Source organism: Nerophis lumbriciformis, linkage group LG28, assembly GCF_033978685.3.
Source record: "Nerophis lumbriciformis linkage group LG28, RoL_Nlum_v2.1, whole genome shotgun sequence".
Taxonomy (NCBI): Eukaryota; Metazoa; Chordata; class Actinopteri; order Syngnathiformes; family Syngnathidae; genus Nerophis; species Nerophis lumbriciformis.
Window position 1 is genome coordinate 29,687,401 of NC_084575.2, and position 23,418 is coordinate 29,710,818.

The 23,418-nt window shown below is 43.3% G+C and overlaps 1 protein-coding gene across 1 annotated transcript in view; it reads right to left on the reverse strand.

Annotated features, from left to right (window-relative positions):
* Window positions 1-856: 856 nt before the first annotated feature.
* The window catches only part of LOC133571037 (dihydropyridine-sensitive L-type skeletal muscle calcium channel subunit alpha-1-like), a 202,645-nt gene continuing 180,083 nt past the window's right edge, over window positions 857-23,418 (reverse strand). The window contains exons 37-42 of the mRNA XM_061924015.1: window positions 16,678-16,780; window positions 12,824-12,925; window positions 12,392-12,522; window positions 8,984-9,106; window positions 8,762-8,891; window positions 857-1,495 (exon numbers count right to left, since the gene is read on the reverse strand). Coding sequence (XP_061779999.1) covers window positions 1,488-1,495; window positions 8,762-8,891; window positions 8,984-9,106; window positions 12,392-12,522; window positions 12,824-12,925; window positions 16,678-16,780 — 597 coding nt within the window. The 3' untranslated portion in view covers window positions 857-1,487. The remainder of the gene's footprint in view (window positions 1,496-8,761; window positions 8,892-8,983; window positions 9,107-12,391; window positions 12,523-12,823; window positions 12,926-16,677; window positions 16,781-23,418) is intronic.

Below are 23,418 nucleotides of genomic sequence, written 5' to 3' on the forward strand. Positions count from 1 at the left end.
ATCAGAATGACAAGACACTTCCGGTCTGCAGGTGATAGCATTCAATTGGGAAGAAACGCCCTACTGCCCCCTACTGACCAATGTGAATACTGATAAATGTGTAATGACAGCTCCAAAAACGAATTCAAACCACAAAATAAAATAAATAAATCAACACAAAAATGTGACACATTATGGGTGGGTCACATATGCATGTACAGTAGATGGCAGTATTGTCCTGTTTAAAAGTGTCACAACATTGCTGTTTACGGCAGACGAACTGCTTTACGGGGGACGAAAACTTGACTGCTGTTGTTGTGTGTTGTTACCGCGTTGGGAGGACGTTATTGAAACTGCCTAACAATAAACACACATAAGAAACCAAGAACTCGCCCTCCATCATTAGCTGTTTATATGGTGGGAAAGCGGACGTGTGAACAGGCTGTCAACACGTCACTCAGGTTCCGCATGGAGCTGGAGGGGGCGTGGCCTCCAGCCGCGCCTGAATTTCGGGAGATTTTCGGGAGAAAATTTGTCCCGGGAGGTTTTCGGGAGAGGCGCTGAATTTCGGGAGTTTCCCGGAAAATCCGGGAGGGTTGGCAAGTATGGGAATTATTAACACATTACCGTAAAATATCAAATAATATCATTTAGCTCATTCACGTAAGAGACTAGACGTATAAGATTTCATGGGATTTAGCGATTAGGAGTGACAGATTGTTTGGTAAACGTATAGCATGTTCTATATGTTGTAGTTATTTGAATGACTCTTACCATAATATGTTACATTAACATACCAGTTGGTTATTTATGCCTCATATAACGTACACTTATTCAGCCTGTTGTTCACTATTCTTTATTTATTTTAAAATGCCTTTCAAATGTCTATTCTTGGTGTTGGCTTTTATCAAATAAATTTCCCCCCAAAAATGCGACTTATATATGTTTTTTTCCTTCTTTATTATGCATTTTCGGCCGGTGCGACTTATACTCCGGAGCGACTTATACTCCGAAAAATACGGTAAACAGCTTTTAAATCCAATTTGACACATTAAGAAAGAAAACAGTCATACAGGGGTCAGAATTATACTCACCAAGCATGCAGATACACAACATCATGTCTTCCAGCCTCTTCCTGCTTGACAATGTTGAATTAATAGACATGTAGCTGCAACTCCCATAGTGTCATCAAACCACTTTCTATTGAAGTTACCATAAAAAAAACACATTTGCCATAAAAAAGACAAAAGATGCATTTATGCAAATAAATGTGATAGAAACATCCCAGTCTCAAGGACTGCATGCATCCTGGTGGACGCTCCACTAGACAATCCTTCACATGTTTTGATGTGGGCCATAAATGAGTACAATACTTGTCACAGTAGCATCCACACAAAGGCCGTGTTAGACGTTCACAGAGATGACATTTGTAGCCGACAAGTTGCTTCAGTGTCTTTTTTTTTTTTTTAACTCCGGACAAGAAGTGCTCCTGTTCTGAAGTAGGTCGTTCATTTCTCTGTTTTTGTGGAGAGGAACACAGAACAGACATGTCACATTTAAGGTCATAATGAGGATGTTTCAGGAGGAAAACTGAAATGTGCACATTTATAAAACACCACCATTCATGTTAGTTCGGCCAAGATTAACTGAGTCGTCACTAATCGTGACATCTTTTTCTTAAAGGGGAACATTATCACCAGACCTATGTAAGCGTCAATATATACCTTGATGTTGCAGAAAAAAGACCACTTTTTTTTTTTTAACCGATTTCCGAACTCTAGATGGGTGAATTTTGCCGAATTAAACGCCTTTCTATTATTCGCTCTCGGAGCAATGACGTCACAACTCAGCTCTGTTATTTTCCGTTTTTTCGACTGTTTTCCGTACCTTGGAGACATCATGCCTCGTCGGTGTGTTGTCGGAGGGTGTAACAACACCAACAGGGACGGATTCAAGTTGCACCAGTGGCCCAAAGATGCGAAAGTGGCAAGAAATTGGACGTTTGTTCCGCACACTTTACCGACGAAAGCTATGCTACGACAGAGATGGCAAGAATGTGTGGATATCCTGCGACACTCAAAGCAGATGCATTTCCAACGATAAAGTCAAAGAAATCTGCCGCCAGACCCCCATTGAATCTGCCGGAGTGTGTGAGCAATTCAGGGACAAAGGACCTCGGTAGCACGGCAAGCAATGGCGGAAGGATAAGGGACTTCCTAACGGACCGACCCCAGAATGTGAGACTTGGCCCGCACCTCTCATCCTCCCGCACGCTGAGCATCGGCTCCCCACAGGGCTGTGTGCTGAGCCCCCTCCTCTACTGCCTTTACACCCATGACTGCAGTCCGGCCCACAGTGACAACCTTACCGTCAAGTTTGCCGACGATACCACAGTGGTCGGGCTCATCTCCAGGGGTGACGAGGCTGCCTACAGAGAGGAGGTCCTGAAGCTGACGGCCTGGTCTTCGGAGAACAACCTTGCTCTCAACACCAGCAAGACCAGAGAGATCATCGTCGACTTCAGGAGGAGCAGCACCGACCCTGCCCCCCTCTACATCAACGGCGAGCGTGTAGAGAGGGTCCACACCTTCAGGTACCTTGGAGTCCACATCTCTAATGACTTCTCCTGGACAGTCAACACCACATCAATCATCAAGAAGGCTCAGCAGCGGCTACACTTCCTTAGAGTCCTTGGGAAGTACAACCTGAAGCCTGACCTGCTGCTGACCTTCTACCGCTCGTCCATCGAGAGCCTGCTGACCTACTGTATTACGGTATGGTACGGCAGCTGCACTGCAGCAGACAGGGAGAGGCTGCAAAGAGTGGTCAAGACGGCTCAGAAGATCATCGGCCGCCCTCTCCCCTCTCTGACGGACATCTACACCTCCCGCTGCCTCAACAGAGCCAGTGCCATCATCAAAGACAGCACCCACCCTGGCTCTGACCTGTTCCACCTGCTGCCCTCTGGGAAGCGCTACAGGTGCATTAAAACCAAAACAAACAGGCTAAAGAACAGCTTCTTCCCCAGGGCCATAACCATCCTGAACGGACTGCCCCATTGTCCCTCATAACTGCCTTCTCTTCGGTGCAATAACCCATTCCACCAACCACCCTGTTTTTGTTTTGTTTTTTCATGTATATATTCATTTCACACCATATTCATTGCACTTCTATATCTTTTAAATTTTTATATATTTGCACATTGTTTTTCTAGCATGCACACATCGCACTGTATGGAATGGCCTCAATCTCGTTACCTTGCGTAATGACAATAAAGCTGATTCTGATTCTGATTCTGAGTTTGTTCCCGCAGACGAGCGAGCTAAACCCCCCTGGATGTCTTGGCTCACACCGTCCCTTATGCCACCGAAGATGATCAAGAGAAGAATATCGACCCTAGCTTCCCTGGCCTGCTGACATCAACTCCAAAACTGGACAGATCAGCTTTCAGGAAAAGAGCGCGGATGAGGGTATGTCTACAAAATATCTTAATTGATGAAAATTGGGCTCTCAAAGTGCATGTTGTTGCCAAATGTATTTCATATGCTGTAAACCTAGTTCATAGTTGTTTGTTTCCTTTAATGCCAAACAAACACATACCAATCGTTGGTTAGAAGGCGATCGCCAAATTCGTCCTTGCTTTTTGTCCCGTGTCGTTTTCGTCGGTTTCGCTTGCATACGGTTCAAACCGATATGGCTCAATAGCTTCAGTTTCTTCTTCAATTTCGTTTTCGCTACCTGCCTCCACACTACAACCATCCGTTTCAATACATGCGTAATCTGTTGAATCGCTTAAGCCGCTGAAATCCGAGTCTGAAGCCGAGCTAATGTCGCTATAGCTTGCTGTTCTTTCCGCCATGTTTGTTTGTGTTGGCATCACTATGTGACGTCACAGGAAAATGGACGGGTGTATATAACGATGGTTAAAATCAGGCACTTTGAAGCTTTTTTTTAGGGATATTGCGTGATGGGTAAAATTTTGAAAAAAACTTCGAAAAATAAAATAAGCCACTGGGAACTGATTTTTAATGGTTTTAACCCTTCTGAAATTGTGATAATGTTCCCCTTTCAAGTAGCAGTAGAGTGGAAAAACAAGTTGCTTTTATATTGAAGCTATTATCATATACACTATATTGCCAAAAGTATTTGGCCACCCATACAAATGATGAGAATCAGGTGTCCTAATCATTTGTCCCCGGTGCATAAAATCAAGCACTTAGGCATGGAGACTGTTTCGACAAAACATTTGTGAAAGAATGGGCTGCTTTCAGTGATTTCCAGCGTGGAACTGTCATAGGAAGCCACCTGTGTAACAAATCCAGTCGTGAAATTTCCTCGCTCCTAAATATTCCAACGTCAACTTTATTATAAGAACATGGAAAAGTTCGGGAACAACAGCAACTCAGCCACCAAGTGGTAGGCCATGTAAACTGACAGAGAGGGGTCGGCGGATACTGAAGCGCATAGTGCAAAGACTTTCTGCACAGTCAGTTGCTACAGAGCTTCAAACGTCATGTGACCTTCCAATTAGCCCACGTACAGTACGCAGAGAGCTTCATGGAATGGGTTTCTATGGCCGAACAGCTGTGTGTTAAAGTTAAAAGTTAAAGTACCAATGATTGTCACACACACACTAGGTGTGGCGAAATTATTCTCTGCATTTGACCCATCACCCTTGATCACCCCCTGGGAGGTGAGGGGAGCAGTGGGCAGCAGCGGTGGCCGCGCCCGGGAATAATTTTTGGTGATTTAACCCCCAATTCCAACCCTTGATACTGAGTGCCAAGCAGGGAGGTAATGGGTCCCATTTTTATAGTCTTTGGTATGACTCGGTGTAAGCCATACATCACCGAGTCCAATGCAAAGCATGGTATGCAGTGGTGTAAAGCAGTGGTCCCCAACCGGTCCGTGGATCGATTGGTACCGGGCCGCACAAGAAATAAAAAAAAAAAACATTTTTTTTGTTTTTTCATTAAATCAACATAAAATACACAAGATACACTTACAATTAGTGCACCAACCCAAAAAACCACACTCATTCACACTCATTCGCACAAAAGGGTTGTTTCTTTCTGTTATTAATATTTCTGGTTCCTACATTATATATCAATATAGATCAATGCAGTCTGCAAGAATACAGTCCGTAAGCACACAAGATTGTATTTTTGTATGCCCAAAAAAATAAATAAAATAAAAATACCATACCCCCTAATGGTCTAATGGGCGGACTCAGCTCAGGTCAAAGGCCAGCGAGAAGAGGTAGGTCTTAAGAAGGGTATTGAAGACCCCCAGGCTCTGGGCTGACCTAATGTGGAGGGGAAGGCTGTTCCAGAGCCTAGGGGCGGCAACGGAAAAGGCTCTGTCCCCTCTGGTCTTTAGCCTGGATCTGGGGACCGCCAACAGCATTTGGTCAGCTGACCTTAGGGCTCTAGACGAGGTATGATGATGCAGAAGCTCGGTCAGGTATTGTGGGGCCAGGCCATTTAGGGATTTAAAAACAATTAAAAGTCATTTAAAATCAATGCGGTGACGGGGACAGGGAGCCAGTGGAGTGAGGCCAGGACTGGGGTGATGTGCTCACGTTTTTTGGTGCTGGCGAGGAGACGGGCAGCCGCGTTTTGCACAAGCTGCAAACGGCGGAGTGATGCCTGATCAAAGCCAGCGTACAGTGAGTTGTTGTTGTCTAGCCGGTGTGTGATGAAGCATACTTGCCAACCTTGAGACCTCCGATTTCGGGAGGTGGGGGGTGGGGGGCATGGTCGGGGGCGTGGTCGGGGGCGTGGTTAAGGTATAAATATATAAAAAAATACTTGACTTTCAGTGAATTCTAGCAATATATATATTTTATTACATATATATATATATATATATAAATAAATAAAATAAATACTTGAATTTCAGTGTTCAATTATTTACACATATACACACACATAACTCATCTACTCATTGTTGAGTTAAGGGTTGAATTGTCCATCCTTGTTCTATTCTCTGTCACTATTTCAGAACACACACATTATACATTATAAAATCAATAAGAAAACGGGAGCTCTAATTTGGGAGTCTGAATTAGGATCAGAAGTTCCTATATAAACATTGCGCACTCACGTCGCCTTTTTGTATTGATTACTGCAGCTGTGCACTGGATTCATTCACAAATACAAACTACAACTCACAAACACTTTAGAGTTAGGCTCCACCATCAGAATGTGTACTTAAACTCATAAAGATCACATGGATATTATTCAGTGAGTTGATTCACCAAAACTAACCTGTTATACAGGAGGAAAAAGCACACAGGACGTTTCAATTGTTCACAGACTGGTCGCGCTCATCAGAATGACAAGACACTTCCGGTCTGCAGGTGATAGCATTCAATTGGGAAGAAACCCCCTACTGCCCCCTACTGACCAATGAAAATACTGATAAATGTGTAATGACAGCTCCAAAAACGAATTCAAACCACAAAATAAAATAAATAAATCAACACAAAAATGTGACACATTATGGGTGGGTCACTTGTGCATGTACAGTAGATGGCAGTATTGTCCTGTTTAAAAGTGTCACACCATTGCTGTTTACGGCAGACAAACTGCTTTACAGTAGACGAAAACTTGACTGCTGTTGTTGTGTGTTGTTACCGCGCTGGGAGGACGTTAATGAAACTGCCTAACAATAAACACACATAAGAAACCAAGAACTCGCCCTCCATTATTAGTTGTTTATATTATGGGAAAGCGGACGTGTGAACAGGCTTTCAACACGTCACTCAGGTCCGCATGGAGCTGGAGGGGGCGTGGCCTCCAGCTCCGCCTGAATTTCGGGAGATTTTCGGGAGAAAATTTGTCCCGGGAGGTTTTCAGGAGAGGCGCTGAATTTCGGGAGTCTCCCGGAAAATCCGGGAGCGTTGGCAAGTATGGATGAAGGCATGGATAGGCAGTCTCCAGGTCGCTCTGAGAGAGATAGGCCTTGGTCTTTGCTAGGGTTCTGCGATGGTAAAAGCTGGTACTAACCACTGAGCTGATCTGTTTGGTGAATTTGAAGGCACTATCGAAGATCACTCCGAGATTTCTCACGGAGGACCGGATGTTTTCACCCTGAGGACCTAGAGCACTGACAAACGAGACTGAAGATGTTTCGCCGAAGATGATGATCTCGGTCTTGCTCTCATTAAGGTTGAGGAATTTAGCACTCATCCATGCTTTAATGTCAGTCAGACAGTCAAGCAGTGGCTGAAGTGCGACCTGTCCTGTGGCCTTAAGAGGTAAGTAGATCTGAACATCATCAGCATAACAATGGAATGAGACATTGTGCTTGATCAGGATTTCACCTAAAGGTAGTATACAGGTAAAAGCCAGTAAATTAGAATATTTTGAAAAACTTGATTTATTTCAGTAATTGCATTCAAAAGGTGTAACTTGTACATTATATTTATTCATTGCACACAGACTGATGCATTCAAATGTTTATTTCATTTAATTTTGATGATTTGAAGTGGCAACAAATTGACGTGCTCTAAAACTTGCTGGTAGACGGCTGCGTTGACCCTGGATCTCAGGAAACAGAGTGGACCGACACCAGCAGATGACATGGCACCCCAAACCATCACCCAACCATGCAAATTTTGCATTTCCTTTGGAAATCGTGGTCCCAGAGTCTGGAGGAAGACAGGAGAGGCACAGGATCCACGTTGCCTGAAGTCTAGTGTAAAGTTTCCACCATCAGTGATGGTTTGGGGTGCCATGTCATCTGCTGGTGTCGGTCCACTCTGTTTCCTGAGATCCAGGGTCAACGCAGCCGTCTACCAGCAAGTTTTAGAGCACTTCATGCTTCCTGCTGCTGACCTGCTCTATGGAGATGGAGATTTCAAGTTCCAACAGGACTTGGCGCCTGCACACAGCGCAAAATCTACCCGTGCCTGGTTTACGGACCGTGGTATTTCTGTTCTAAATTGGCCCGCCAACTCCCCTGACCTTAGCCCCATCGAAAATCTGTGGGGTATTGTGAAAAGGAAGATGCAGAATGCCAGACCCAAAAACGCAGAAGAGTTGAAGGCCACTATCAGAGCAACCTGGGCTCTCATAACACCTGAGCAGTGCCAGAAACTCATCGACTCCATGCCACGCCGCATTAACGCAGTAATTGAGGCAAAAGGAGCTCCAACCAAGTATTGAGTATTGTACATGCTCATATTTTTCATTTTCATACTTTTCAGTTGGCCAACATTTCTAAAAATCCCTTTTTTGTATTAGCCTTAAGTAATATTCTAATTTTGTGACACACGGAATTTTGGATTTTCATTTGTTGCCACTTCAAATCATCAAAATTAAATGAAATAAACATTTGAATGCATCAGTCTGTGTGCAATGAATACATATAATGTACAAGTTACACCTTTTGAATGCAATTACTGAAATAAATCAAGTTTTTCAAAATATTCTAATTTACTGGCTTTTACCTGTACATCAGTCGGCATCCCAGTGAGAGCAGACATTGTACAGTAAGTGATTGTTTTATTATGTTTGTTGTCAGAATGCAGAATGCAGAGACACCCCTCCTCGAAGCTTCAACAACAACCCACCCCAACTCCCACTTGTTTGATGTGCACCAGCGACAGCATTCACACTTTTCCAGCCATTCCATGAGAATTTATAAGCCACCGATTGATGTGTTGGCCTGTGGGGGAATCTAACTGAAGAAGACACCCACGCTGTTGTTGTTGTTGTTATTTTCACTTTTCAATGCAAAGCGTCAGCTCACAGAAGGCAGACGGGAGAATACAAACCCTTAGCGCTGCTGTTTATGATGCCTTCTGCCATCTGCAGTGGGCGCTGACTGGTAACCTGGTTGCCACTGGCCACATCGCTCTCCATGGCGAATGGGTCGGAGTGGTTTCCAAAAAGACTTACTTGCCTCTGTGGTTTTCACAAAAGTGACATACCGACAAATATATGGTTGAACATGTGTTTTTCTATTTTATATTATGACATTTACATAAATCCCTTACCCTGAAGATTTCCTCCACAGCATCATCAGTCACTCGGTCTATCTCGTCTTCATTCAGAAGATCTCCAGAGATGGTTCGATGCAGTTCTGTAGCAGCCTCTTCCTCAATATTCCGAAGTCCTGCCTGATAGACGCATATTTATAGCGTGAGTGTGCATGTTTTGTTCATATCTATCAATTACCATCATTTAGGCCTATACCAGGCCTGGGTAATTATTTTGACTCGAGGGCCAAATTTAGAGGAAAAAAATGTGTCAGGGAGCCGGTATATCTATTTTTAGGAACACTAATACAAAACGGTCCGCTCCCTGTATGATCAGTGTCAGAGCTTGGTTCGCATTGCCGGCAGTAAGTCGGACACGTTTCCGGTGAGGGTTGGACTCCGCCAAGGCTGCCCTTTGTCACCGATTCTGTTCATAACTTTTATGGACAGAATTTCTAGGCGCAGTCAAGGCGTTGAGGGGATCCGGTTTGGTGGCTGCAGGATTAGGTCTCTGCTTTTTGCAGATGATTTGGTCCTGATGGCTTCATCTGGCCAGGATCTTCAGCTCTCACTGGATCGGTTCGCAGCTGAGTGTGAAGCGACTGGGATGAGAATCAGCACCTCCAAGTCCGAGTCCATGGTTCTCGCCCGGAAAAGGGTGGAGTGCCATCTCCGGGTTGGGGAGGAGATCTTGCCCCAAGTCGAGGAGTTCAAGTACCTTGGAGTCTTGTTCACGAGTGAGGGAAGAGTGGATCGTGAGATCGACAGGCGGATCGGTGCGGCGTCTTCAGTAATGCGGACGCTGTATCGATCCGTTGTGGTGAAGAAGGAGCTGAGCCGGAAGGCAAAGCTCTCAATTTACCGGTCGATCTACGTTCCCATCCTCACCTATGGTCATGAGCTTTGGGTTATGACCGAAAGGACAAGATCACGGGTACAAGCGGCCGAAATGAGTTTCCTCCGCCGGGTGGCGGGGCTCTCCCTTAGAGATAGGGTGAGAAGCTCTGTCATCCGGGGGGAGCTCAAAGTAAAGCCGCTGCTCCTCCACATCGAGAGGAGCCAGATGAGGTGGTTCGGGCATCTGGTCAGGATGCCACCCGAGCGCCTCCCTAAGGAGGTGTTTAGGGCATGTCCGACCGGTAGGAGGCCACGAGGAAGACCCAGGACACGTTGGGAAGACTATGTCTCCCGGCTGGCCTGGGAACGCCTCGGGATCCCCCGGGAGGAGCTGGACGAAGTGGCTGGGGAGAGGGAAGTCTGGGCTTCCCTGCTTAGGCTGCTGCCACCGCGACCCGACCTCGGATAAGCGGAAGAAGATGGATGGATGGATGGATGGACTAATACAAAACCTCACAATAATGTCTGATTGAATGCTAAAAACTGTATGACAGATCGCCTTAAACAACGGAATGGAATACCATTTTTTTTTTACTGTATGAGATATCCAGAATGTACAAGAATGTGGGATTTACAATATTAACTATGAAGGATAAAACACTGAATATTGACAACATAAGAACGTCACACCCCCTCTCGATCGACATATTTTACAATCAAGCGAAATGCAACAAAACTGCAACAAACAGCCAAATATGAACGTGAAGGAAAAGAAAAACCCACCTACAATCTGATATATCTGATATATCACTAAGCTTTAGAACTTTGTTGTAAAAATCTGCTTCCGCGTCTGTCCCTGACACCCGCATTTCAGGCTGGGCGCTCTGGAAACACTCTGTGGAAACGCTCCCCACCCACACTGCTTGGTGCCTGCTGTGATTTATATTACCGTAGTAACTAATTAGATTAACATAGTAACTAGTATATCATGCAAAAGCACAGATTCCCACCATTGAAACACTTTGTATAGTTCAAGACTTACGGTCATTTGAAAACATCACTGCACATCATAATGGCGGCTACAGTTTCCATCTTAAATATCACAAAAAAATATTTGGGAATGTAAGGCGGGGCAGATTGAAAATCTTACCAGGCTTTAATTTGCCCAGGTTTGATTTAAGCCTATAGTGTGAACTATTGCATACTTGCCAACCCTCCCGAATTTTCCGGGAGACTCCCGAAATTCATCGCCTCTCTTGAAAACCTCCCGGGACACATATTCTCCCGAAAATCTCCCGATTTTCAGCCGGAGCTGGAGGCCACGCCCCCTCCACCTCCATGCGGACCGAGTGAGGACAGCCTTTTTTCACGACGGGAGGACAACAGGATGACAAGAACTAAATCATCCAGACTAGAGATAAATTGTATTATTATGTTTATCTTACCTAAAAATAAATATATTTATTAATTAAAAAAAACAAAAAAAAACAAAACATTTTTACTATATTTTGCTAAAAACATCAAAATTAATTGTATTTTATTTGTATTTTTTCTGACTCCTTATTACATCCAGCCATAGAATTATACATTAAAATAAACATATTTGAAATAATTAATTTTAAATTATCATAATAATTCATTTAAAATGACCAAATTTAATTATTAAAATAATTGCTTGTTTATCAACAACTTTAGCATTTTATTCATTACATTTTGAAGCTCTCAGAAGCCAAATTATATATATTCCTTAATACTTATTTATGCAAGTTTGAAGTATCAATTACATAAACACAGTTTTGTTTGCATATTTTCAGGATGTATATATATATATATATATATATATATATATATATATATATATATATATATATATATATATATATATGTATACATATATATACATATATACATATATATATATATATATATATATATATATATATATATATATATATATATATGTATGAAATACTTGACTTGGTGAATTCTAGCTGCCAATATACTCCTCCCCTCTTAACCACGCCCCCAACCACGCCCCGCCCCACCCCTGACCACGCCCCCCGCCCTCCACCTCCCGAAATCGGAGGTCTCAAGGTTGGCAAGTATGAACTATTGTAATCAATACAATAAAGTTTATATTTTTGTATTCAGTTTCAGCCTTAACATCAAACTTGCACTGGTTCTGGGGGCCGTTTCAGCCCCAGTAGGTATTTTTCTCCATTAGAAATATATTAATGAATTTATTCGTTTATTTTTGCCACGCATGCAGAGAAAATACACAGTTGGTCACAGTTGCGGTTCTGTGACTTTTAAGTTGCGGTTTGGCTCTTTTCTTCGAGCTCACAGTTACAAACTGAATGAATAACTGTACAGTCTAATTACTAAAATATAGTCAGCTGTTATGAAAGTGAAGAAAACTGCTGCAGGTATTTAGTAGTGTCAGCAGTGAACCTAAGTGACAAGAGCACAAGGTAGTCCTTCCTTCCCCAACGACAACCGGGTACAGGCGAGGTTCAGACTTAGTGTTGTTAGGTTAAAACCACACAAATCAGGTGCAAAACAATGTGCATTAATAAATAAACTCCTTGCCTGGATCTCATTTGTGGCATTTTTCTTCGTAGGCCTGCAACCATAGTATTCCTCTTGTCTTTTCTTCATTTTCCTAAAGTAATCTTGGATTAAGAACGTTGCATAGAATTTTCCGACTGTCACTTCATCATCTGATTAAACAGAGAAAAATAAGACAGAAAAAAAGACAGTTATGAATTTTTAATTCCTAAAATATGATCTCAATACCAATTACCAGCATTTGTCTTGAACCTAAACAAGTTATCAATGCATAACCTGATTTTATACAGTGTTAAACATCCTGCAATATGCAACATAGAACTTACATTAATCAAAGTTAAAGAAACCCCGATAGCTCGACCAGGAGACTTTAAGAACACAATCAAGTCCCCTCTTTATTGCATATCTGTTGGGTACGCCTCCCACCACCCACTCCCCCATCCCCATACTGACCTCCTATGGATGGAATGACTTGGTCCAGTAGTTTCATACTCGTTCGCTTCCAGATCTTCTTAATAATTGCCCTAAGTTCCTCATTTGCTTGTTCAAAATTCCCTGTAAAGTAAAAATATTACAAATATCCATGAGACAAAGGAACTAATTGTGTATCTTGCTTATGTCAACATGCACAACATGTTGCAGTTCTCTTGCTTCAGGATACTCTAGGTGACAGATGAATAAGAAAGCCACAAAAATGTCAATTCCTTGTGACATAATTGAGCCGCCCAGAGACTGGTCACAGGCACTTCTGGTGGTTTGGAAGGGAATGTTCTGAGTGCTGATCCACTCAGGGGCACCGTTTTCTGTTTTTCCAGGCGTTGCTCCTCACCAATCCGAAGACATAGTTTGTCTGACGGGGGTGAGGACTGTCTGTGGAGCACCCCTTTGTCGTCAGCAGGAGCATAGAGGAATGCCATTGTCTTCGTTTTCCAGCTGGATGCAGCATAAGAGCTTCTCAGCCAAAGTGCAGCATGGCTCCAGCAACGTCCACCACCGCCTTCCAGTTGGACAGCTTGTTTATCCCAAAAATGCACGGCTTTTGCTTGTTGGCCAGCCAAAACTTGTGGTCCACCTACTGTGCAGCCACAGTCACGGGGAGAGTATTTCCACCTTCCACCTTTAATCTTGGCTTGTGCCCTGGTGACAATGGGGATTCAAACCCCACTCCACCCTGGAGGTTGAGGACCCTTGGTTTGAGGCAATGTGCCGGGTCGGATCATTGAGATGGTGGACCCAGTGTCAACTAGCGCCTTGCTCTGTCTTGTGTCTATGTCACAGTGCAAATAGAGTCCATGTGCTCGACGCAGACAACTAGCTGTGGTTCCATGCGTGGCCAGAGAGTGGGACTTTTCAGTGGTGGAGCTGGGCAATCACTGTCTTGTGTCTATGTCACAGTGCAAATAGAGTACATGTGCTTGACACAGACAACTAGCTGTGGTTCCATGCGTGGCTGGAGAGTGGGACTTTTCAGTGGTGGAGCTGGGCAATAGTGTGCGGTGGAACATGAGTCTCCACTTTGGTAAAAGCCTTCCGGTCGGCTTCAGCTGTCCTCTCTGTGTTTGCTTTGTGGCTGCTGACGAGGGTTGCAGATTTGGCAAATCGGGTCGTCATCATTGTCGCTTTTGTTGACGTTCGTGCGACGAGCTCTGTGTCCCATATTGAGGTCTCCTCTTCAATTGCCAAAGATGTGTTTGCCTCGTTCAGCTTTGTTAAGAGTGCTTAGCAGAGTCTTCGGGGCATGCAGGCGGACATATTCCTTGAGCACCTTTGGTTTGAAGCCCCAGATGAATGCGTGCAGGGCCAGTTCTTGTTGCGCTGTGTTGCTGAAGATGTTGTATCCTTGGCGTGTGTGGAGTTGAAGGTCAAGTGTGTAAGCGCCCAGACTTTCGTTTATCTATCTTTGCCAGTAAAGCAACTTGTCTCGGCTGTCATTGGCATAGTTGAAGTGGCCAAAACGTTGTTGCAAGACCCCCTCTAGTGCCAGCCAGTCATGTCACTCTGGTGGTTGAAGATCAAGGAGGCTCTGAAGGGCTTTGCCTTCCAACACGAGGGCAATGTGGACTGCTGTTTTTTTCCGCAGATCAGCTGTTGCACTGGGCTGCCATATGCCCTTGGGTGAGGTACATCTCTGGAGGTTGCTCTCTCTTGTTGTAGCAGGGCAGCTTCATGGTTCCTCGCTGGTGAGACATCGCTGGAGGTGGCAAAACAGCAACAGTGAAGTCATGAGCAGGGTCAGCACTCTCCACATGGTGTCCTTGATTGTGGTGGTTTCTCGTCAAATCTGTCACGAGTCATCTTTGTCAAGTTGGGGGTTTCTTGTCCCCTCTACAAGACAACCCCAGGGGTAGGAATGACTCTTCCTGTTGGTTGCCTCTTATAGACACCCTTGAAGGCGGGGGTCCGTCTTCCTCGATGATATCTGCAAACTCACGGTATAGTCCTTGAGTGATTGCTATCCCGCAAACGATTTTGAGCCAACAAAAGACTGGTCAGAGGCACTTGAAGGGAATGCTCTTTGCTACATCATCAATAGGAAACAATGACTAGGAGTTCTGCATTGAGGGAGAATGACACACCAATCATACTAATGGTTCAACGCATAACATCAAAGATACACCATGTAAAAGAGTAGACAAACAAACACAGGGACTATAGTATGAATGGGGGAAGACATATAAGAGTTAATGTAGCACAAGAAATACAACTAAGCATTACACTAAATACCGTATTTTCCGCACTATTAGCCGCACCTAAAAACCACAAATTTACTCAAAAGCTGACAGTGCGGCTTTTAACCCGGTGCGCTTTATATATGGATTAATATTACGATTCATTTTCATAAAGTTTCGATCTCGCAACTTCGGTAAACAGCCGCCATCTTTTTTCCCGGTAGAACAGGAAGCGCTTCTTCTTCTACGCAAGCAACCGCCAAGGTAAGCACCCGCCCCCATAGAACAGGAAGCGCTTCTTCTTCTACTGTAAGCAACCACCCGCCCGCGTAGAAGAAGAAAAAGCGCGCGGATATCACCGTACGTTTCATTTCCTTTGTGTGTTTACATCTGTAAAGACCACAAAATGGCTCCTACTAAGCGTCAGGGATCCGGTTCATGAAAAGACGCAATCTCTCCATCCGCACACGGACTACTATTTCACAGCAACTGATATTCCTGTGAACCGCACTGGATACAACGGGAGCACGTACGGTGAATATTCGCACCACAGGGAATGAGAAGTCATCCTTCACTGTGGTTCTAGCTTGCCATGCTAATGGCCAGAAACTTCCACCCATGGTGATATTCAAAAGGAAGACCTTGCCAAAAGAGACCTTTCCAGCCGGCGTCATCATAAAAGCTAACTCGAAGGGATGGATGAAGAAAAGATGAGCGAGTGGTTAAGGTAAGTTTAAGTTTACGCGAAGAGGCCGGGTGGCTTTTTTCACGCAGCTCTGTCCATGTTGATATACGTATGTTTGTGATTGCACATTTGCGTACATTTTGGGAGTGAACAGAGTTGTTAGAACGCTGGTTTTTAATATATTATTAAAGTTTGACTGACCTATCTGACTGTTTTTTTGACATTCCTTTAGCGCAGTTAGATGCGGCTTACAACACCGGGCGGCTTATAGGTGGACAAAATTTTGAAATATGCCGTTCATTGAAGGCGCGGCTTTTAACCCAGGGCGCCTTATGGTGCGGAAAATACGGTACCTAATTTGTATGTGCAGCAAGGCATGATTGGATCAGGGAAGTTCTTCCCAGCAACTTCACATTATAGATACACAGTAAGTAAGCATGTATGCTAATATGGTTGGCTATTTCAGTCTCTGTGTGCTTTTAAACTGCACCTCTCAGCATTCATTTGCACTACGGTTTGTAAAGTAGCAACAAAATCATACACGGTCCGGTCAAAAACTTTCCACTCTAACATTTAATTGGACTGCCTTTAGCCACGTATTCACTGTCGCATTGTTTCTACAAGCTTCAGCAATGTCACAACATTTGTTTCTGTCCAGAGCCGCATACATTTTTTAACCAAAATTGTTAGAGCTTTGGACTAATGCACAAAGTTTCATTATTGTCTTTCAACTGTTGGATAGTTGTTAACCCAGTTTTAGTCGTTTCGGCAATTCGCCCCTTCCGAAACAGATTAACATAGGATGTGTTTTGACAAGGATGTTAAAGAATGGGAATACTCACAGTGTCAGTAAGGGTTAACTACTTTAATACTTATACCTAGTTGCTTGTGCGCTATGTTCCTGTGAGCAAGGTTTATCGCCAATTATAAAAAAAAAATTAAAACCCACAAACCTTCAGTCTTTATTTTCAATGCAGTTCTAACCAGGGCAAAGAGTGTGGCGTTGAAGGTGACTGTCCCGTCACTGTTGAGAGGCATGTTCATGGAGACGAGCCTCTGTAGCAGAAGACAAAAACAAAACCAACATAGAAATATTGTTATGCCACTTTTTAGTCTCCTTTTTTAGGATTCTAAAGACAAAAAACCCTTGCAAGAAGCGGCTATGATGCCTTCAAAGCCCTCTAAAACAACTTCAAAACCGTCTATCAACGTTTTAGATACACGCTGTAAGTATATACTGTATAAAAAACTTCAGAACAATATGTAATATGCAGCCGAGTGTGAAGCGACTGGGATGAGAATCAACACCTCAGTCCATTGTTCTCGCCCGGACAAGGGTGGAGTGCCATCTCCGGGTTGGGGAGGAGACCCTGCCCCAAGTGGAGGAGTTCAAGTACCTCGGAGTCTTGTTCACGATTGAGGGAAGAGTGGATCGTGAGATCGACAGGCGGATCGGTGCAGCGTCTTCAGTAATGCAGACACTGTATTGATCCGTTGTGGTGAAGAAGGAGCTGAGCCGGAAAGCAAAGCTCTCAATTTACCGGTCGATCTACGTTCCCATCCTCACCTATGGTCGTGAGCTTTGGGTTATGACCAAAAGGACAAGATCACGGGTACAAGCGGCCCAAATGAGTTTTCTGCGCCGGCTGGCGGGGCTCTCCCTTAGAGATAGGGTGAGAAGCTCTGCCATCCGGGGGAAGCTCAAAGTAAAGCCGCTGCTCCTCCACATCGAGAGGAGCCAGATGAGGTGGTTCGGGCATCTGGTCAGGATGCCACCCGAACGCCTCCCTAGGGAAGTGTTTAGGGCACGTCCGACCGGTAGGAGGCCACGGGGAAGACCCAGGACACGTTGGGAAGACTATGTCTCCCGGCTGGCCTGGGAACGCCTCAGGATCTCCCTGAAAGAGCTGGAGAAAATGGCTGGGAGAGGAAAGTCTAGGCTTCCCTGCTAAGGCTGCTGCCCCCACGACCCAACCTCGGATAAGCGGAAGATGGATGGATAGATGGATGGATGGATGTAATATGTACAATATTTACATTATTTTGGTCATTTTTTTCATTACTGGATCTTATTTCCTGGGCGCATTTATTTCTGTGCCCATAACAACGCACTTTCTACTTATGTCAACATATGCGTGTTCCTACTTCTGGCAACAAACACATGTTTTTTTCTAATCATGGCAGACTTGGTAATGGATTAATATTTTTTCAAAACTCTATCTTTTTTAACCTGAATATACGGAGGATGATATATAAGCTAATCAAGCACGAAGAGAGAAATGTTGGAGCAGACGGAAGCCAGAGAGAATCAGGATCAGTGTTCTGATGAAGAGAGCACAAAGGAAGGCGAACCGTTTGCGCTAACAAACCCTGCAGTGGTAGAAACTTTTTTCCACCAACCCAAAATCATCCCCGGCCAGCTGGACAGAACGGACAACTATCCAACTAATAGGTCGCTATTGATCGTGATCCATGTAGCATGTCATGCTTGTTCATACATCTACATGCACTGTCGAGCGAGCAGTGTACAAACAAAAGATACAATGTGAGCTAATACTTTACAAATACTGTAATATGATTGCTCATGTTTTTCAGCCGGTACAGATTGGTGTCCTATCGCATTGTGTTGTGCATGGCAAACTCAAAAGCCATTCAGCCTTACGGTCAATACCGTAGCATGCCGTCGCAAGGCGATGTGTTACAACGCTCGACAAACAGTTCCTCTGTGTTCGCTCTTATACAAAAACAATGTTGCTACAGCTTGGGTATTACTTAAGATGCGACTTTAAGGTTTTACTACTTACGTATAAAATAATAAAGGGTCTAGCTCAGTGGTTCTTAACCTTGTTGGAGGTACCAAACCCCACCAGTTTCATATGCACATTCACCGAACCCTCCTTTTTTTTCAAATTCAAGATAGTTATTATATGTTTTTGGTAACACTTTAGTATGGGGAACATATTTTAAATAACAAAGACTTAATTTAGAGTTTTTTGGACACTAGGGGAACATAATCTAAGTAACAAATACTTAATTTAGAGTTATTTGGTTAGGGTTAGGGTTAGAGGGTTAGGGCCAGGGTTAGAGGGTTATAATAAGGCCATGCCGAATAAGGCATTAATAAGTACTTAATATCCGAGTCCATGGTTCTCGCCCGGAAAAGGGTGGAGTGCCATCTCCGGGTTGGGGAGGAGATCTTGCCCCAAGTGGAGGAGTTCAAGTACCTCGGAGTCTTGTTCACGAGTGAGGGAAGAGTGGATCGTGAGATCGACAGGCGGATCGGTGCGGCGTCTTCAGTAATGCGGACGCTGTATCAATCTGTTGTGGTGAAGAAGGAGCTGAGCCGGAAGGCAAAGCTCTCAATTTACTGGTCGATCTACGTTCCCATCCTCACCTATGGTCATGAGCTTTGGGTTATGACCGAAAGGACAAGATCACGGGTACAAGCGGCCGAAATGAGTTTCCTCCGCCGGGTGGCGGGGCTCTCCCTTAGAGATAGGGTGAGAAGCTCTGTCATCCGGGGGGAGCTCAAAGTAAAGCCGCTGCTCCTCCACAACGAGAGGAGCCAGATGAGGTGGTTCGGGCATCTGGTCAGGATGCCACCCGAGCGCCTCCCTAAGGAGGTGTTTAGGGCACGTCCGACCGGTAGGAGGCCACGAGCAAGACCCAGGACACGTTGGGAAGACTATCTCTCCCGGCTGGCCTGGGAACGCCTCGGGATCCCCCGGGAGGAGCTGGACGAAGTGGCTGGGGAGAGGGAAGTCTGGGCTTCCCTGTTTAGGCTGCTGCCCCCACGACCCGACCTCGGATAAGCGGAAGAAGATGGATGGATGGATGGATGGAAGTACTTAATAATGACTAGTTAAGAGCCAATATGCTACTAATTTGCATGTTAATAAGCAACTAATTAATGGTGAATATGTTCCCCATACTAAAGTGTTACCATGTTTTTTTTACTGGTACACAAAATGAACCGTGCATGAACATCACCTTGTTCAAAGAACAAAACCAACACAGTGCATGAACTCACAACAAAATTACACACCTGCAAATCAGTCTGACTTCTGCTGTTGCCGTATCCGTAATACGCCGATAGGGAGAAGTTTTTATTTACACGATGAGTCGGGTGTGTTTTGACCTCCGCCGAACCCCTGAAGCTGACTCACTGAACCCCTAGGGTTCCATCGAACCCAGGTTAAGAACCACTGGTCTAGCTCCACCCTTTCTTGCTGATTGTATTGTACCATATGTCCCGGCAAGAAATCTGCATTCTAAGAACTCCGGCTTACCCCACATGGGTTGAATTTTTCTTGCCCTGACGTGGGATCTGAGCCGAGGACGTCGTTGTGGCTTGTGCAGCTTAAGGCGCAAGCCGTTTGTTTACATGCTTTTTTTATTTCTCTTTGGGCTTATTGGACCCTAATTAGAATAAAAACTATGAATCATCTTTTGATATGATGTACTTAGTCCATAAGTAACAAACGTGTACTTCATGTTTAGTGACATACTAATTCTTATTTTTACACTTTTTTTCCCCAAATTCCATTGTATGTTGTACTCTTCTGTCACCACCAGAGGGCAGTATAAGTGTCCACATAAGCGGCCATAAGACCCCAATTCAGTAGTGTACACAATTTTGGAAATAAGAGCTAAAACGTGCTGTCCACGCATGTGGCCACTAAGCCTTTAGAGGTTTTAAGGGTTATATAAATCAACTTTGATTGATGATGCAGGTTAGTGAAAATAAATGAAATATTGTTGACGGTTTTTGGATGCATTTTTAGAGCAATTTAGAGGCATAATGGATTGTTCCCATTAGCAGCATCACTAGCCACCTAGAGCAAGCTAATTATCACAATTTCGAATGCAAAAAAAACCCAAAACATCTTGTCTCTCATTAGGAACATTTTAAAAAAGTGCAGTTCCTCTTTAAAGGGGAACATGATCACAATTTCAGAAGGGTTAAAACCATTAAAAATCAGTTCCCAGTGGTTTATTTTAGTTTTCGAAGTTTTTTTCAAAATTTTACCCATCACGCAATATCCCTAAAAAAAGCTTCAAAGTGCCTGATTTTAACCATCGTTATATACACCCGTCCATTTTCCTGTGACGTCACATAGTGAAGCCAATACAAACAAACATGGCGCATAGAACATTAGTTCGGATTCAGACTCGGATTTCAGCGGCTTAAGCGATTCAACAGATTACGCATGTATTGAAACGGATGGTTGTAGTGTGGAGGCAGGTAGCGAAAACGAAATTGAAGAAGAAACTGAAGCTATTGAGCCATATCGGTTTGAACCGTATGCAAGCGAAACCGACGAAAACGACACGACAGCCAGCGACACGGGAGAAAGCGAGGACGAATTCGGCGATCGCCTTCTAACCAACGATTGGTATGTGTTTGTTTGGCATTAAAGGAAACAAACAACTATGAACTAGGTTTACAGCATATGAAATACATTTGGCAACGACATGCACTTTGAGAGTGCAGACAGCCCATTTCAGGCGCGCTAAGAACATATATTTTTCCACGGTTAACCATACCTAAATAGACACAAAATACTGCATTACACAAGACTACCCGAATGTACTCGAATGATTGAAAAAAATTAATGTTTTTAAGCTAAATTATTGGCAAACACAGTTTATGTATAATAATTTACGTAAAACCGCGAGTAATGAATAAAGTTTTCATCAATTAATATATTCTGTAGACATACCCTCATCCGCTCTCTTTTCCTGAAAGCTGATCCGTCCAGTTTTGGAGTTGATGTCAGCATCTGCTTTGAGTGTCGCAGGATATCCACACATTCTTGCCATCTCTGTCGTAGCATAGCTTTCGTCGGTAAAGTGTGCGGAACAAACGACTGACCATCTCGTCGGCTTTCCCCACAGCCTCGTATTTTGAACAAATTTCCTCCAATTTCTTGCCACTTTCGCATCTTTGGGCCACTGGTGCAACTTGAATCTGTCCCTGTTCGTGTTGTTACACCCTCCGACAACACACCGACGAAAGTGAGAAAATGGCGGATTGCTTCCCGATGTGACGTCACGTTGTTTAATTCGCCAAAATTCACCCATTTAGAGTTCGGAAATCGGTTAAAAAAATATATGGTCTTTTTTCTGCAACATCAAGGTATATATTGACGCTTACATAGGTCTGGTGATATGGTTCCCCTTTAAGAACAGGCATATTATACCATTACAAGGGATCCCTGCATTTCTATCCCTGCATTTCAAGCATTTACGTGCCCGCAAATTTGCTGTTTTTTGGTCAAACAAATATCATATTGCGTTATTTTTTTGGTTTGTTTTATACCATATGTCAATAATAATAAAGCATAAAATGCAGAGGTGGGTAGTAACGCGCTACATTTACTCCGTTACATCTACTTGAGTAACTTTTGGGATAAATTGTACTTCTAAGAGTAGTTTTAATGCAACATACTTTTACTTTTACTTGAGTATATTTATAGAGAAGAAACGCTACTTTTACTCCGCTACTTTTATCTACATTCAGCTCGCTACTAATTTTTATGGATCTGTTAATGCACGCTTTGTTTGTTTTGGTCTGTCAGACAGACCTTCATAGTGCCTGTGTTTCAACAAATACAGTCACTGGTGACGTTCACTCCGTTCCACCAATCAGATGCAGTCACTGGTGACGTTGGACCAATCAAACAGAGCCAGGGGTCACATGACCTGACTTAAACAAGTTGAAAAACTTATTGGGGTGTTACCATTTAGTGGTCAATCGTACGGAATATGTACTGTACTGTGCAATCTACTAATACAAGTTCCAATCAATCAATCAAAAGTGTAAAGGAAAAAATACCCTTTTTTTATTTCAACCGTACATCTCGTCAAAAGCCTAAAGACTGACTGCACAGTTCCTGTCTTCACAATAAAAGTGTCGCTCCATCGCGCCTGCGCTTTCAAAATAAGAGTCTCCGAAAGCCTGCGCAAACAAGCTAGCAAGCTACGGAGTTTGCCGCCAATGTATTTCTTGTAAAGTGTATAAAAACGAATATGGAAGCTGGACATATAAGATGCCAAAAACCAACCACGTTCATGTGGTATTAGACTAAAAAGGAGGAACTTTTTTTCTCCTCCATTTGAAAACGTGGACGTTTGTCATCACTACTGTCTGATTACAATCAATGCAAGTCATCACAATCAGGTAATACACCAACTTATATTCTTGTCTTCATGAAAGAAAGGAATCTATATGTGTTAAACATGCATGTATATTCATTAAAACACTATTAACATGTAAACAAAAACGGCAAAACAAATAAATATAAATTATATACTGTATATATCAATGTATGTATATATATATATATATATATATATATATATATATATATATATATATATATATATATATGTGTGTGTGTATATATATATATATATGTATATATGTGTGTGTGTGTGTGTGTATATATATATATATATATATATATATATATGATATGTGTGTGTATGTTACTCATCAGTTACTCAATACTTGAGTAGTTTTTTTACAACATACTTTTTACTTTTACTCAAGTAAATATTTGGGTGACTACTCCTTACTTTTACTTGAGTAATAAATCTCTAAAGTAACAGTACTCTTACTTGAGTACAATTTCTGGCTACTCTACCCACCTCTGATAAAATGTACAACATACATCTGCAAGATCTTGAGT